The sequence below is a fragment of the Rutilus rutilus genome (genome assembly GCF_951802725.1).
Source record: "Rutilus rutilus genome assembly, chromosome: 7".
In the NCBI taxonomy this organism is placed as follows: Eukaryota; Metazoa; Chordata; class Actinopteri; order Cypriniformes; family Leuciscidae; genus Rutilus; species Rutilus rutilus.
This window is the reverse complement of record NC_140221.1, coordinates 25,060,841-25,079,285: the sequence shown is the minus strand read 5'-3', so window position 1 is coordinate 25,079,285 and position 18,445 is coordinate 25,060,841. Positions and strand designations below refer to the sequence as shown.

Here is an 18,445-nt window from a genome sequence, read left to right as displayed (position 1 = left end):
GAGATTTACTGCTAGTTATTTAGCTTCAGCTGGAGAATATTCATCTCTCACCCGGCTCGTCTCGTGCCGGGTTTTTCCTCTTTAAGTGTTTTAACATGCATGTTGTGCTCCCGTGAAAAGCAAGTTCCGCCTTGCATGTATTGCATACGACAGCATTCTTGGTTTGCAGTTTTGTGAAACTTTACACACCTTGCTAGTTCGGATTCGTTTGCACTCCGTCATAATTCGCGCTGTGTTTTCTTCTACCGCAATAGCATTTGTAACGGCTGCATTACACTCTAGCGCTACAGCGCCGTAGCGGACAAATCGCGATATTGCAGGCCCTTACATTAGGTCACGTGGGATCAAACGACTACTCGACAACAAAGATATTTGTCGACAATTTTTTATTGTCGACAATGTCGACTAATCGTTTCAGCCCTAGTCTGCGCTGAGCAGCACAAACGAGTAGCGCAGTTTTGTTCTGCTTTCGTATGGTTTGCCGTTAGATGTTAATCATATGCAACAGTTGAGCAATGTGGTGGTGGCACCAGTGCGGCTTCTAACAAAATTAAGTTGCACTGGCAGTTAACATTTGACCATTTGGTCGCAATCTGGAGCTATGTACAATTAATTATACATAAACAAAACGTGATAAAATAGCTTATGCTTTCAATAATGCCCAACTTGTGTAAATTCCATAATAATAATTGTCAGTCAGTTTCTTTCAGAGATACATTCATATAAACCTCAACCCCAATCCAATATTTATATTTTTCTTGCTATATTTCGAGCATCGCGAACAGTGAGCTTGTTCTCTGTTCTCCTCTTTGCAACCCTTATTGATTAACTCAGATGACACATTAGAGTATTGACAAGACAAACTAAAACCAGAATTGCATAACAGGGACTGGATAATATGCACTTATAGTGTGTGTGAATTAAAGTCCAATTTAGAAAGTGTTCTGAAACCTTAAGGTGGATTTTTGCATATTGTGTGTATGTGATGGTGGTGTGCTGGAGTGTGTGTGGGTGGAGGAGGGGGAAGGTTGTACGTGTGTAGGAGTGAAACAAATTATGTTTTTTCTATTCTCTACTATCACATACATCCAGTCAGCATAACAATCATGTACTCTAGCTGTACTCAAATCACGAGAGGTAGAGGATGTAAACAGGGATAAAATAGAGGCTATTTCTGTGGCGGTGGGTTGCCGATATGAAAGACCATCAAGAGGAGGACAACAGATAACACACACACGCGCATATAATGCCCAGGAGGCATATGGTCTCTTATTTGATCTCTTTATTAAAAGTGTGCAGCCAAAAACAGATCAGCCAGCTGAGACACAGAGAAAGGAAAGTTAGAGTAATGAGGGTAAGGCTGTGAAGAAATGATATTCCTCTGGAAAATAAAGGCTGTAATGTGTGTTGATGTTGGTGCTTAAGTGTAGTTGTGTGTGGAAATATAATTTAAAAAGAAATTAGGATATTAAATATGAATACATTATAAAGTATAATTAGAAAATTGTGTTAACATCAGCAAAAGCTGTTATGAGATAACCAGGCCTGTCGCAATAATCAGTATATCGACTTATCGCACAATATATTAGCCTACATGACCTTGATTATTTTTGGTGACGCAATATATCGCCCATGTTTACATGGTAATCAATGTCACCAACATTTTGCCGATCGTGATGTCATCTTGTCTGTTCTCCATGTCTGAGGCGAAAGCGGAGCTCTGGCAGTTCTTTCATACACAGAGCAGTCATCGACAGGTGAAAAAAGGTGTCATTTGAGGCATTATAGTGTTTTCCTATGGAGCCCCTAAAGGGACGTGGTGGTGGTGGTGGAAATATTTTTAGGTTGGGAGAATTATTATATATTTTTTCAAATCTTTTGCGTTCCCCCGAGAAACTTTGCGTTCCCTCGCAGAACTTTTGCGTTCCCACGCAAAACCTGTTTTGAGCTCGGACAGACACTTCCTGTTTAATGTCCCGCTGGCAGTGTTTCAGAGCTCCGTACGTTAATGGAGCGTTTCATAGTGTTTGAACTTGGACTCAAATATAAAGAAATGCAGTCAGTGCTTAAAGGGACAATGTGTAGCTTTTTAGGTATTTTATTATCTAAAATCAATATTTTTATTCATAAATATGCCCTCAATGGTGTACAAATACCTATGCCAATGATCAGACTAATCCTCGTAAACGAAGAATTTATTATCTTTATATACATGGGACGGGTAGGTCCACGGAGGCTTCCATGTAGTTCCGCCATCTTGAAAAACTATAATAGCAGAGAGGGACAAAAAGTACTAGGCCAACGCGTTTCCACAGCGCGTTTTCGTTCAGAACCAGCGTCATGTGACTGAAGCCCGCAGACGCGGAGGCGCAGAGCAGTGAAAGGCACTTGTCACTGCCGCGGAAAGTTTAAAAGGCTGCACTGCACAGTTATTTATACACTGTTCATTCATACATATGCTGAGTCACAGGATGAGTCCTCGTCGTTGAAAAAATCCAAAATAGACCGTAAAAGGAAACGTGACCGGAGATTACAAAAACAAGGGCTAATGCAGGAGAAAGCTTTCAAAAGAGACGCTAAAGTTGCCTGCTTTCTTCTCGACAGGTAAGTCAATGTTACGGTCTTAATTACAAGCTTTTTTTTCATTGCTTGGTTGTGTACTTTATTATATAGACAGTAGAACATTTATAGTTAAAAGTTAAACAGGCTCTTTGATGAATAGCAGCTATTGAGTAAAGTAACGTTAGAGAAGGCGCTGATGATGATGATATCTAACAATGCACGTACTTCAAAAAATATAACAAGTAAAGAAGGCATTACTACTAATTACCATAGTTAATGTTTTTCACAGTCAGTAATTCATACGGTAATTTTTTTTTCCGTTGTTTCAAGTTTCAGTTTGTTTTAAATAACAAACCTGTTCATCCGAAGAAAAACTTGAAGTGCTATTATAAGACATCCTGTCATAGCTTTTTGGTACATAATAGCTACCGTAGATGCAACGCGCATTTGAAAAAGCGAGGCGCTGGAGAGCATTATTCGTTTGAATGCAAAATCCAATTTCACCACTAGATGGGAGAAATTCCTACACATAGTCCCTTTAACTCAAGGAGTTCAGTGAAGTTGGCAATAAATTCACATAGGCTATTCGAACTTCCCGGATCAATATTCTTGAGCTAAACGTTGTTAAAACACAAACGACACCTATCCTAACATTTTTTCCACCACTACGTCCCTTTAGGGCAGGGGTGGGCAAACTTTTTGGCTCAAGGGCCACACTGGGTTTTAAAATTTGACAGAGCCGGCCCAGTAGCAGATTATGAAACACGATCTCTAGGCCTGTCACGATAACAAATTTTGCTGGACGATAAATTGTCCAAGAAATTATTGCGATAAACGATAATATTGTCGTTCTGAGACCATTTACATCTAATATAATGATAATGGCATAATAATGCAGGTACACCTTTTCAGAGATCTATAAACTTTTATTTCTAAAGAATATTAAACATTGAAAACGGAAAACATTTTAAATATACACAAAAAATGAACAAAACAACCAAAACCAATAAAAGCAATGGACTCTGTGTCTGTTAAAAAAAAAATTCACTTGAATAAATACCAAAAACAATAAATAAAATGGATGTAATCAAAATTGCACTTCAAAAAATATTAAACATTAGGCTCAGACATAAATAGTGATACATTCCATAACAGGCAAAATGGGGGGGAATGTTGAATTTTTGAATTTTTTGTCACTTCCATTCTTTAAACATTTCCATGATCTAAAGAATTAAAAAGTTGTCATTTGAAAGTGTCAAGTACTACTTGCCTTATTATGCTGTTATATCATGACTATATAACCAGTGCCATAAAACAGTCTTAAAATGACAATAACATCGCTTATCGCAATTATTTTTGGGACAATATATTGCACAACAAAATGTAGTTATCGTGACAGGCTTAGAGATAATACAATAAATCATTGCATCGGCACAGAGCTCCAGACTAAAATGGTCACAATTACAACAACAAAAAATGTAGATAGGAGCCATTGGCAACAGACAAGAAAACTTCATCCGTTTTCAGCTGGTGCGGAGGCGTTGGTTAATTATATCTTTAGAGATGAGCAAGAGTTTTCTGCACCTCTATTCAGAAGCTTTCTGCCTCTGCACACAACAACAAACATCTGATTCACTATTGAATGACTCAATGAATCAATCTCGAACTCAGGCGTGATCTAATTTGAATGTAATTTAAGTGGGTAGCATTTTTAGACTGAACAAAATCTAAAGTGCTAAAGCAGAAATGGATGAAGGAAAAAAAGAAAAAATCTAACCTTAAAGGAACACGCCGACTTTTTGGGACTTTAGCTTATTCACCGTGTCCCCCAGAGTTAGATAAGTCCATACATACCAGAGTGCGGATCGGGCCGAATTTTTCTGTCCGAGCCCGGCCCGCGTCCGACAGAGCAGTAACCGAACCCGACCCGAGCCCGACAGGCATAAAGATATTTATGTCCGAGCCCGACCCGAGACCGACAGTTAAAATCCCATTTTTTTCTCATACTAATGACACATGTACGTTTGTGTGGAAAGCCCGCTTTTATTAAGCAACTGTAGGAAGGCATTCGGAAATGTCAACAGGATGAGTGCATCAGCGCGCACGGAGAAACAAGCGCACTTAACACAGGCGCGCATGCACGTGTTTGGTTGTCACGGCTACATAAACAAATTTGAAATTTGCGCACACAGGATGACAGATGTTATGGTAAAATTTCACATGCATTTTAATCACAAAAACGAACGTTTGCATCAAATGAAAGCATCACATTGGCTACCTACATAATAAGCTGTTTTAAATTTAAAATGTTCAATATCGCGCTGATGTGACTGAGCCCGACCCGAACCCGAACATAATTTCTAAATATCTGTCCGAACCCGGCCCGGCCCGTCGGGTACCGACGGGTCCCGTCGGGCTCGGGTCGGGTATCCATCCTCTAATACATACCCTTTTAATTTTCCTATTTACATGTTGTGATTTGTATAGTCACAGCGTACAAATAACAAGGTCACATGAGACACAGCCATCTGATCTTCTTACCGTATACATACTGGGAACTATATTCTCAGAAGGAGAAGCACTGCTACTTGGGCGGAGTGATTTGCTCACAGCACCTGAGAAGCCCCGTGGTGAGGAGCAGAGAGTTCGCTCAGAGTTGGAGTAAATTTCTCCGCAGAAGTAGCAGTGCTTCGCCTTTTGAGAATATAGTTCCCAGTATGTATACGGTTAGAAGATGGCTGTGTCTCATGTGACCTTGTTATTTGTACACGCTGTGACTATACAAATCACAACATGTAAATAGGAAAATGTTGGCGTTATTTTGTCACTTATTGGGAGCAGTATGCTAGCTGGAGCCGTTTACCGCCAGTCTTTGTGCTAAGCTAGGCTAGCGGTGGGTGCGTCAGACAGAGTTACGGCACCCACGGAGATGAAAAGGGTATGTATGGACTTATCTAACTCTGGGGGACACGGTGAATAAGCTAAAGTCCCAAAAAGTCGGCGTGTTCCTTAAAAATGGTCCTGGTTTTGTAACGGAATTGAAAACTGTGGTAAACAGCAGTATTTCTCTTTGATTTAATTTTGTTTTGTTTAAAAAAAAAAAAGAGCATTTAGATTTGGAAATGTTTGTTTGTGCTTTTAAATCTCTTAATACTATTACATCTCTCTAATGGTGCCATTTATATTCTACAGGGCTCTTAAAGTGAAATAAAAAAAGTAAAACAAAATAATTACATTTGAAAATATTACTCTTGGTAGACAGTTCAGATAAATAGGTGTTATTTTATTTGTCGTCTTACCCACAATGCTACTAATATATGGTTATAGCCACACCATTGTTTGTCCTGAGTGTGAATGCCTTTTATTACCCATTTGAAGGATAGATGCCCTGACAAAGGCATGAGTGTGTGCCTTTGTCTCATGCAGTCTGGACCCTGCAGGCATACTCTGAACATGAGAAGTCACACACACACACACACACACACACACACACACACACACACACACACAAACACACACACACACACACACGCCCCTAAAACTTTATTGATTTCCTCTCCTTCTTTTGTCGTCTTGTCTGTAGTAGCAGGGATCAAACAACCAATTAGAAATGGCCAAGTGTGTGTGTGTCTCTCTCTGAGATTTTGTGTCAGTGTTGTTTCATTTTATGTACCAGACTTGCTTGTCATTATATTATTAACATTTTACAAGCTCAATGGAGTTACAAGGTTTTGAAAAGAGAATTTCGGACATGCGTGCTTTGTCCGTCATTAAAGGGGTGGTTGAGTATGATTTCACTTTTCTAACTTTAGTTAGTGTGTAATGTTGCTTTTTTAGCATAAACAACATCTGCAAAGTTACAACGCTCAAAGTTCAAAGCAAAGGGAGATATTTGCTTTTAAAGAAATCGTTTTTTAAGGACTACAACAAATGGCTGGTAGGGACTACACGACATTCCTCCCAGGGTTAGTGACGTGACTAACGCTAAAATTTACATAAACCCCGCCCCCGGGAACACGCAGTCCATGTTGAGAAGAGGAAGAGTTGTTGTAGTCGAGCACATTTGTGAGTCAGCTCAAACTAGCATCCGTCTTTTCACATGCAATTGAAAGTCACTCTGTGTGCATCTCACAACAGTTCCTATACGAGCGATTTATAGATTATCATGACAGAATATGCTAATTGAAGATAGTTAACTCCACATAAGCTACATAAATTCATCAACTAACCATTCAGAGACGTCCTGTTGCATTCTATGCGTTGTCACTTCTTCTTGAGTCTCTCCATCTTTGACTTTGTCTGAGGTAATCGGAGCTGCTAACACACGAGCTCTTGAAACCCTGCCCTCTGTGTTGGGAGCAGCAGCATATTTGCATTTGAAGGGACAGACACAAAACGGTGCGTTTTTGCTAACCCTCAAAAAGTGACAACTTTAACAGGGTATTTTGAGCTAAAACTTCACACACACACTCTGGGGACATCAGAGATTTATTTTACATCTTGTGAAAAGGGCATTATACCACCCCTTTAAAGCAACTGCATCTTAGGCAGTAAGTGCATTAAATTACGATTGTAACTTACGAGGTTATAAAGTTTACTGTAGCTATGTGGGTGCTCAGATTTTTGTCACTTGGCCAAAATCTCATGTTATTAACCTGAAGGCATTTTTAACGATTTCATGTCTAAGTTGCTTACTTAAAAGTAATGACTTATAAATCTACAAAAAAAACAAAACGTTGGACGTTGGAGTTTTTCGTTTTTCCCTCTTCCCTCTTTTGCACCTCGCTTTTAAATAGCTACTTTTAAAAATTTTACTTTAGAATTAGCGCCAATTCGGGTGTGGCAATTGCTTGAATGGTGTTTATTTTATTTTATTATTCTTAATGGAAAAACATAACAAAACAGTACAATGACAAACTTGCTTAATTAGACACTTTTACATTTCTCTTTGAAACCAAATCTTCTGCCATCGTCTTGTCAGTCAAGACTGAGGCGAAATGGGTGAAGTGAGGTGAAATCTGACTCCTGCTGCGACTCTCGTTCGGCTAACGCTGCATTGATCAGACATGTTCGGTTTTTAATTTTTGTGTGTTTTCTAACTTGAACTAAGTAATTTTTGTTACTATAAAAAATCAAAACGAAGGTGGGGGAGGTGCCGGGGTGGGCAAACGATGTAACCTCTGTTGCGGCTGAACACCGGTAACACAGACTATCGCATCAAGCCTAATCACTGCTAAGAAAACCCAGGAAAGGGATGCAATTTATTGATTTTATTTTGTTATTATTGATGATTGACATATGGAAGCTCATAAAATCAAGTTTGGACTTGTTCACAATCATGTCAACTGCATCTGGGCCAAAATTTTGTTTATCTCAAAAGCAATCAAAAGTTGTGTCATTTGGAACCATGTGGTAGACTTTTTATCAAAAGAAAAAAACCTCTCCAAACAATTGATCTGAGTGATTTACTGAACATAAGAACTACTTGCATGTGTAAACGCCACAATAAAGCACAGGGCCTGGATTTCGTTTTGGAAAATGGGTGAATGTGTGGCTTTACTGTATGTGCGCAGAGATAACTATCTCTCAGTGAGTGCGCGAGTAGGCTACTGAAGGGTTTAAAATCGCTTGAATGTTTAAATTGGTAAGACTTAAAAACACGTGCAAATTATCAACTTCAGTGACGATGCAATGGCCCGATTTCGCAAGTGACATTTCCGTTAACTGTCTCAACTCCTGAAACGCTAGAGTCTGGAATCGCCGCCTGCTGCCTTGTGCAAACCATTTTGAGAGACAGAGAAGACGCGGCAACGCTGAATCGGTTTGTGAAATTGCGTCTCGCAGAAAGTTTTAAAATGTCTGATTTGATTTTATAATCTGTGTGGATTAATTTACTCATACAACCTACATACTAGAGTGAATGAATGTTTGTGGAATTTCCTGCATTATAAACGCAAGACCTGCGGGAATGATTAAAATTATGCGCAATACTAGGGCTGCAACAAACGATTATTTTGATAATCGATTAATCTAACGATTATTAGAACGATTAATCGACTATTCATCGATTATTTCGCCGACTAATCAGTACGTTTGGAACGATTATTCAGCCTTTTCAATTAGTTAAAACACGGAGTTATACATATTCTAACTATAATATAAAAAAAGAAAATCACTTCAGCTTTTGAAATGGTTGTTTTAATGAACTTCGAGCAACTAAACAGGTCATTCTCTTTAAGTTTTCAGATTTCTGTCCAACTCAAATCACACACAAATGCTCTCTAAGCATTGTTTAAATATTCTGTTCTCTTTCAATAGAAAAAAATAAAATAAAAATTATCAGCTGCATTACAGACACACTTAAACTGCAAACAATTATTATAAGAATCCTTTTTTTTTTTTAAATTGATATGACAATTGAGCTGAGCTGACAGAGACATTCTCATTCACCTTTTAATTTACAGTATAAAAAATTAACTGACATGATATTCTTCATAACATCTCCTTTTGTAAGTCTTCATGAATATGTAACAAAATACAGACAAGGGATAAGACTGTAATACCTAATAGAGCTACAATAATAAAAACAGCCCTGACTCCTAAGCTCGATCAAGCTTTATTCTATGCAAAAATGAATCATCACATTACTGTAATTATATTATTATTGTTAATATTATTGCTATTATTAGTAGTATTGCATTCTCTAAAAAGAGATTTACTGCTAGTTATTTAGCTTCAGCTGGAGAATATTCACCTCTCACCGGCTCGTCTCGTGCCGGGTTTTTCCTCTTTAAGTGTTTTAACATGCATGTTGTGCTCCCGTGAAAAGCAAGTTCCGCCTTGCATGTATTGCATACGACAGCATTCTTGGTTTGCAGTTTTGTGAAACTTTACACACCTTACTAGTTCGGATTCGTTTGCACTCCGTCATAATTCGCGCTGTGTTTTCTTCTACCGCAATAGCATTTGTAACGGCTGCATTACACTCAAGCGCTACAGCGGCGTAGCGGTCAAATCGCGATATTGCAGGCTCTTACATTAGGTCACGTGGGATCAAACGACTACTCGACAACAAAGATATTTGTCGACAATTTTTTATTGTCGACGTTGTCGACAATGTCGACTAATCGTTTCAGCCCTACGCAATACCCACAATCCATGTGCGCTCCAGCTGTATGAGAGTGTCCGATTGCTCTCTACACATCATCCCGTCCCACCCTGTCGCCGGTTTGTGGTTTGTCCCTCTTCTGACCACTGTTGGTAAATTCTCACCACTGCTGACCGAGAGCAACTCATAACTTACCATTTCATATCTGAACCAGTCACCTTGCCATTACAGCCCTTGTCAAAGTCGCTCAGATCTTTATTCCTGCCCATTTCTCCTGCATCCAACATGTTTTGGACTGATTGTTTGCATACCATCTAATCTACCCAGAACTTAACATGTGGCCTCGTTAGGAGATGATAAACGATATTCGCTTCACATGTGACTGGTCAGTATGTTTTAGCCTTTCTTGAGTAAAGAAAATGCTGCACTTATTCAAAGAACTAGTTCTTCATTTACCCTTGCACTGCAAACTAGCAGAGACGGTCCAACTGTCCATGCGGCACTTTCTTGATGATAGAGGCGCGGTTGAGTTATGAGGTTAGACCGACAGTTTTGAGGATCCAATGGAGTTACAAGGTTTAGGTCATTCAAATATTATTACTTTTGTTGCATATATGATTTCATGATTGTTGTAAATTTAAAACCTGTATTTGATGTTTAACAGCAAATACTATTTTGTTTCTGTCTTTCTATTTTGCACTGTTTGATTGATGTTTGTGAACTGCACTCAATGAAGTACTTGACATTTAACAATTACAGTAGCCAGCAGTTAGGTGACAAGTTTTGTATAACTGAAATGTTTGATTTATAAGAATATAACAATAAAATGTTAAAGTATAGTTTTTTTTTTGTTTTTTTTGTTTTTTTTTTACAGAAATGCATTTTTTACTTTAAAATGGTATCACTGATGGTCAGTACGTACTCTATGTATAGCACAAAGACCCCGAATGATTGATAATTGAAGATTGTTGATTTATTATTTTATTGTAGCTGTAAATTTTTGTAGCTGTAGTTGTGTCTTTTGATTGGCTGACTGTGTGTATGTTCTTAACCACACTGAGAGTGCCATTGATGTGTAAAAGGCATGAGAGGCAGGACTAGACTGGTTCATTGGTTTAAGACACCGTTAGTGTCTTTTTTATTTTATTTCTCTTCCTCATTCTCTCTTTTAACATTAATACAAACCTACTTATCCTTTTCATCTCTATTATTCTTTTCTTCATAAACAAACACAGTGTCATGGGCTGGAGTGGGATGGGTGTGTCTGATCTGCTGTGTTACAGCACCCTCACCCTACCAGATTGGGAATATAGCACTACTCAGATTTGAATACTCCTCAGCAACACCCTTCAGGCAGGTTTTTGGAAATGTACATTAGAGCGGGTTAAAGAGATTTGGAAGCTGGGACCTGCTTTGTGTCGGGAAGGGCTGCACCTGAGTCCCTGTCCTCGGGGGAGTTTCTGTGTGTGTGTGTGTGTGTGTGTGTGTGTGTGTGTGTGTGTTTGGGTATATGCGTGCACAGAATATGTTCATTACAGATACAAACGATTGGTTGGCTGGCCCACCATTTCTGTCCTGGGACAGGGAACGGTCTATGGTTACCTCACCATGAGAGTCTTTTTTTGATACGGTACAGGCTTGGCTCGTTTTAATGACCAACAAAGTCTGTTGTATGGTGCTTTTTGTTCTTTTTGGATCTTGGCGTCTTAAATCACCAGTCAAGATCTCATTGTGTGCATCACAGCAGAAAGATACAGGTTTGGATCAGTATGAGATTGGAATGTTCATTTTAGATTGAACTATTTCTTAAATGTCCATTTAAGTGCTCTGAATGCTTTGATGAATAGAGCTACAGGAGGAAAACAGAGAAGAGGAAGTGTTGTTTTTATTCTGCCAGGATTTGCCGATATATAATAACTGAAACTGTATTATTTATGAAAAAATAAGGTTGTTATAAATTAGCTCATAATTTTTGAATCTGTTAACTAAAATGCAGGAAGGAAAAATCTGAAATAGCGTACTAATGGTCATCAAAGACTTTGTCAGACAGGGTTTCACTCTTAACACATGTTAGTATGTTAAAATATGCTCCACAGTTTGTTAAATTTGATCTACAATAATTTTGATGGTCAAAGTGCGACTAGGTGTAAGTTATGAACAACCTGAAGCAACGTATGAAAACCCGTTTCATTGAAACAGTGATATGAAGCATCTGTCACTGGTGTTATGAAACTGCTACTGAGAGCTGAGCAAATCAAAATGCTTATTTTAATAACATGCCTGGTAGATATTTGACAGAAGATGTTTGTGTGTGTGTGTGTGTGTGTGTGTGTGTGTGTTGTGTCAGTAACTGAGGCGCTAGAGGAGTGTGTGGGTGTAATCCAGGATAACTGCTCTATGTCCAGTCTCTATTTGCAGCACTTCCTTATTCTACACGCTAATGGGATTTTAAACTGCCTTCCTTCTCTCTTTGTTTGGGTTGAGATCCCTCCAAAATACGGGTTTATCTCTGTGTGCCTCATGCACACAAACTACTGCTCACACACATTCATTCTGCTGTATCACAGAAATATACCCGTTTCTTCTCAGACCAAATAATGATGCAAAATGTACACTGTCTTGTCTGTCCATCTATCTTTTAGCCCTTGAGGTTGTTTTGACTCACTGTGTATTTTCTAGGGTTGGGTACCGTTCACATTTTTACCGGTACCTGAAATTCGTACAGGATGGATGGATGGATAGACTGACCATTTTTTTTTATCTTATTTTCACTTTAAATAAAATGCTAACATTCACTTTTCTTCCATCCAGTGATAATTTGGAAAGAAAACGCGATGGGAGCCTAATGTTACTATAGCAGTGAATGACATGGCTTTCTAAAACGTAGCGATTTTAACTGCAAAAATGCGTCCTATGTGAATGACCCTGCCCTAACTGACTGAAAGATGAACAGGACACTCTTATTGCGCTGTTATTTAAGTGGACAGTTTGCCTCGTACATTCCATGCAATAAATGCACGTTCTTAAATGAGCGATGTTTGAATCAAAAATCAAATCAGAGCTGTGTATTAATATTTACAAGTAAATATGAATATACATATTTACGAAGATTGCTACAACTCTTAATTTACACCTTGATAGCACACACACATTTCTGCCTGTTTTCGTGTGTTTTTTTGTCAGCCTCTGCTTTTCTGCTACAGACTGAAACGCTAGTAGCCTATATAACGCAACGCACCGTTACTTTCAGTTAAAGCAGCACTAGGTAACTTTTCAACCTTCATAATATATTTCCAAGACTCTTGTGATGGTACATCGACTTACAATAGGTTGAATGACATGTCTGCCATAGCCTGACGGGGTCTGTATCGTTTTTAATCGTACTTTTAAACTTCGGGGTTCGGGTAGTAACCCCCGCGCACACAAAAGAACTACAAAATTCGACTGCTTTACGGCATAGGCTACCTCACTTCCCCCAACACGTCCTCACATGCTGTTGGACTTGTAAGTATATTGCTTATATTGTATATCACTCGGACAAGCTTTCACTCGTTGGTGTGAGCTAAAAAGCACCTGGCGTTCTTGTTGATGGATTAGTAACTTAGACATCTTCGGAGGCTAGCTGTGCTTGTTCGATGTCCGACGATTTGTAACGCGTTGTGTTTATTCCCCAATCGAACTCGTGTAACTGTCTGTCACACGTTCTACCGTCCACAGCATTACTTGATAGACAAAAATAGGACAAGAATGAGCATCAAATAGAAACAACCAGCTTACGGGGTGTTCGAGGCACACATACAATACAGACTGCCGACAGTTAAACAGGGCGCGCGCAGCTCTTAAAGGGGCCACACCTTATTTCCACTCGTTACAGCTTCCATCCGACTGAACAGGGACCGGTATACAGGGGGGAGGGGATCAGGCCGTGAGTGAAGAGAGACTGCTCTGCGTGAGTGGTATTTACGACAGTAACGTTAAATACAAGTAGTCCACAGCGACTCTAGGTGTCGTTGTTTGACCAAAACGGAAATCTTACCTAGTGGGGCTTTAATAAAGGAAAAATCCTGCACATTTCTGTTGTTATTTTAGCGAATGTTTGGGGCATTCTACAGCCCTTCATTAAACCTTTCAACACACAACCTACTTCAGATTGCTTTTAATCAATGCACAAATTGTAAAAATAATCAACACTATCCGTTCCTAAATTTTGATTGGGGGGGGGCAAGGCAGACGTTTGGTTGGGCTCAGCCCACCCCTGCCCATGCCTAGAACCGGCCCCGCACCCACATATCGTTAGTATTCTTAAAGCTGCAGTGTGCAGTTATGGCACAAACAGGTTTCAAGACAGCCTACACAGAAAAAAAATCACAATCAAACACCTGAATACTATTAAAGCCTTGTCAAAGAGTATCTATCATTTGTCTTGAGTTTTTTCAAAAATCTCAGTTCAGAGTAACGTTTGCTAGTTTGTCTAGATTCTAACTGTATTGCAGCAAGTAAATACTTGAAACCCGGTCTATTATTTAACATGATAAATAAATAACTGTAATACACTGTAAATCTGATCCCTCATAAGGTCATCAATGAATCCGAATTTTACCATCATGAGCACCTGGGGTTCTTTTGTTTGTGTGTCCCTGGAAGGCCTTTTGTATCCTCTAGAGTCGTCCCCCACCCTTCTTGCTCCCCTTATGACTGATGGAGCTGTCGGTGAAGTGATGCTCAGGGTGAGGCGAGTGGATTAAAGCTGGACCCTGCTGGGAGAGAACTGGCACATAGACACACGCTTGCTCACACTGATCAAGATCACCATACAGCCATGCACATAGACTTCATAAATCACTGCATTTGAGGTACATTTCTATGAAAGGATGCACACGCTGGCTCTGTCCCAAAACCTATTGAGCTGCCTTGTCTGCTAACATAGGCTGCTGCCTTCTAAGGTAGCTGTAACGAAACCTCATAATGGACTGATTTGGTAATGTTCTACTTAGGGGACATACAAAAACATCCTACAAATAGCACACAGAAGTAAATGGGAGACTTCAGACTTAATTGTTTGGAGTTGGCGTTAGCATGTTGTGAAGATAATAAAAAAAAAATACTTCAAGCGTAAAATTACATATAATCAAAAATCCAGTTAAAAATTATTTTATAATCTTAAATTATGGTATTGCATTCTCTGCGAAGGATACATACAATGCTGCCTTACAATTTTGAAAGTATCTAGAAAGAATCAATAATTTTGACGAATGTGCCTTTGCTTCCTTAAAATGCTCACTAGGTTTGGAGCCATCAACTTCAAATTTTAAGTTACACTGATGCTCTGAATTTGTTAAAACAAAGGGATATCATAGTGGGTATTAATCTTAAATGTTATTGGTCCCCTTTTTATCAACCTATGCGTGTTTGTTCGTCATTGTATATGCATAGTATGCATACTGTCTCAGAGATGGCCCAGTGTCCTTGAGTACAGGTGTATGTTTCAGTGCAAAAAAATATTGAAAGAAAGAACAGTGAATGAGGGATGCACATTTTTCCTGATCTTCTGGCCCTGGAGGTTTGTGATGCCTTGAAACGTTTATGGGATAAACTTTGTCCCACAGCCAATTCTCTTTTTCTTTCCAGAATCTCTGGATTCTAAGAACTCATCTTTATGTTGGGATTAGCAGAAGGGATTGCTCAGTCTGAAAGGGCATGAGGGATTTCATTTAATCTGTATTTTTGTTTAGGTTTGAATTAATCTTAGCTTATCTTCATGTTAACTATTTCTTCTTGCACTGAGAATTGTTTTGTGCTTTTTCTCTTGATGGAAATAGTGTGTTGCCTTTTGTAATATTTTGTTCTGCCATAACATTTCAGCAGCACAAAGATCACAGATGCGGGCTCCAAAATTAATCTGCCAAAAATTGTTTAATTAAGAGCATTTAAAGACAATAGATATATTTCTTGCCGGCCATGAACCTGTATTTTAAATTATATTTATTTTAAAAATAAGCAATTTGTTTTATATCTTGAGGGATAGACTATCATTCATAGAATATCCAAAATTATTTTTTAAATAATAAATTGTTGCAGTTCCTAATCAAAACCTTTTTTTTTAAACAAAGCTTTTGTTTCCAATTGTCACTTGTTAATTATGGCCCTTGTTCTGATGTTATTGTGATATCTTGTGCAAATAAGAACTGCAGATTGCAGGTGGGTCCGGTTTGTGTAGTAGTAGGAGCCTTTATTGTCACTTAGTCACAAGTACCAGCGAAATTAGCCATCAACCTGTCCATACAAACATACATACAATATGACAAGGGGGTAGACAGGACAGGAAGACGGGATTGAGGAAAAAAATACAGTATAACATGAGGAGAAAAAAAGGCAACCCCCAGACTATGCTCCTGTGAGGAGTACAGTGGGAACAGGAAAAAAACACCTCAGCAACATTAGCACATAATCATGCTGTTCCAGGTTAGACTATCCTCATCCTCATTTTGTTACTGAGATATATCTATTGCTGTCCCTTTTTCAATCTGCTTTCAGTCATATTTGAATATGTAGTTTATACAGTATTTGTTTTGATTGAATGTATTGACCCACCTTGTCCAGCATACAGCATAAGGCTTGTATTTTTTTTTGCTGCTAAATGTGCAGAAACTGTGATGCAGATGTGATTTGATCCTTCAGCTTTCCTCTCACATTTACTGAGATCTCTAATAAAGAGTTAATTTGTCATTGTCTTACTTTGTACTTCTCTGATTTCCAGGGCAGCTGTTGAGTTTCCAGCTGAGACCATGAGCACCATTTCACCGACTGATTTCGACAGCGTCGAGATCCAGCAGCAGTACAATGACATCAACAACCGCTGGGACCTCACAGCCGAAACAGAGTGGGATAATGAGAACAGTTCTGCACGTCTGTTTGAACGTTCCCGCATCAAAGCTCTCGCAGGTCAGTTAAATTTTTTTGATGCATATGTGTGTGAGTCAAGGTTTGGTTTTTGCACCCATGTGCTTCCTGTTTTTGTTGGTTAGCATGCTTTCTTAAACAGCTAGTTTTCAACAGGTTGCATCATGTGATTCTGTCCAGTAGGGGGTGGCATAAGGCAACATGTAAAAAAATAAATAATTGAACCACCTTGAACACATTCTACATGCTCTTACAGTGATCTTAGAGAACTGTATGCATGATAGTATAGTTATAATAATAATAATAATAATAATAATAATAAAACCATTTGAAGTGTATGTTTGTAGAATGGCTTTACATTGTTGAAAAGGCATACTATACAATGAACGTCAGTGCATAACACAGTAGTTGATGTGTGTTAAAATGCCGTAAGATACCATCTTTTGACAAGCAGTGACTTGATATCCACATTCTTCCAGGGCTGTTATTCACCCTGTTACGCCCCCTCATTCTCTCTCATCTCCAGGGATTTTTTTAATGTCATTTTTATGACCTGCTGTATCTCTTACTTGTTTTCTTTCTGCCTGTCAATGGATGTGTTGAAGCCAGTATTGTTGTCATGCTCTTTCACACATCTGAGGCACATAATGAATCAATTTGTACATGCCTTTAAAAGTTGCACTCAAAGATTTGAACTTCGTTGAGTGTACATATACAAGAGGGGGGCCACAGGAGTCAGCTAAATCTGACAAAACCTCCCTTTGGGGAAATCCTCAATGGTATAATGTTTCATAAATAAAGTAATTAATGACTGGAAAAATAGAAACACAAGGCTTAATAGAATTCATAGCAGCACCTGCTGGTCAATGTAATTTAGTGTCATTTGAGAGGAGTTTAATTCACTCGGTTGTCTTCATGCATCAAACCCACCATGTAAAAACCACCATATCGATCACATAAACACCAGGCAAAACATGAATTCTTAAAAGCACGGACAGGAGAAGGGAAACTGAGAATACTGAGCTAGAATGTCTCTTAAAGGACAGAGCAGAGGAGGGGTCTCAGAGGTCCAGCACTCTCAGTCTCTCACACCCATACACAGTTAACCTCTGTGCCTCTCTCTGTAACCTCTCGCATATCTTTTTTCGTTATATAAACACACATAGACATCAAGTATTATCATTATAACAAACACATTTTATTACAGATAAATGCAAGCCATAGATAGACAGTATGGTAAGTGGTTATGAAAGTTCTTAAAAATTCGGTTTCATTTCCATTTCCATTTCCATTTATGCATTCTTTTTTTGCCAGTGCAACCTGATTTCGTTTAAATATTAATTACTACAGTCACATAAAAAAAGATCAAATTCATATCACAATCGCAATACTTAATGTCAAAAAGACTTATATATGAATGAATATATATGGTACTTTGACATTGAGAATATGGTATTATCAAATCCCTGTCCCTGTTTTCTTTATCCTCCACTTCCTCCCATTTTGTGTGGGTTTAGAGTTTGCTTTGATAAAATGCTCCCCTCCAGTGACACGCTGGCTGACTGTTGGCTTAGTGCTTCTGGCCATGGTATGACCTGTGACCTCTGCTCTTTGATGGTCACTGCTGGTGACACTGCTGCTAATCAGCACAATCTGCCACTGTACTGGTCTTCATTACTCCACTTCCTCTTGTAAAATCTGCACACACAAAAAAAATGCGTGTGTGTGTATTAGCAGTTCTGTTTGTGAGGGGTAGAAATTCCCTGAGTACATTTTGATCATGCACTTATAAAATAGATGGTGTTTTCTGAACCATTAAGTAGGAATTACATCATGAGATGAGTTTTCTGTCACCACCAGCATTGCCAGTTCATG

General features: G+C 38.7%; 1 protein-coding gene across 5 annotated transcripts in view; it reads left to right on the top strand.

Annotated features, from left to right (window-relative positions):
- Window positions 1-18,445, top strand: part of sptbn2 (spectrin, beta, non-erythrocytic 2) — an 89,958-nt gene that overhangs the window by 16,749 nt on the left and 54,764 nt on the right. For 2 of the 5 annotated variants that reach the window (XM_084414342.1, XM_084414343.1), the window contains exon 2: window positions 16,428-16,612. In XM_084414342.1, coding sequence (XP_084270468.1) covers window positions 16,456-16,612 — 157 coding nt within the window. In that variant the 5' untranslated portion in view covers window positions 16,428-16,455. Of the gene's footprint in view, window positions 1-16,427; window positions 16,613-18,445 lie in introns of those variants that run through there. The other 3 variants (XM_084414347.1, XM_084414348.1, XM_084414345.1) reach the window with 3 other exon arrangements.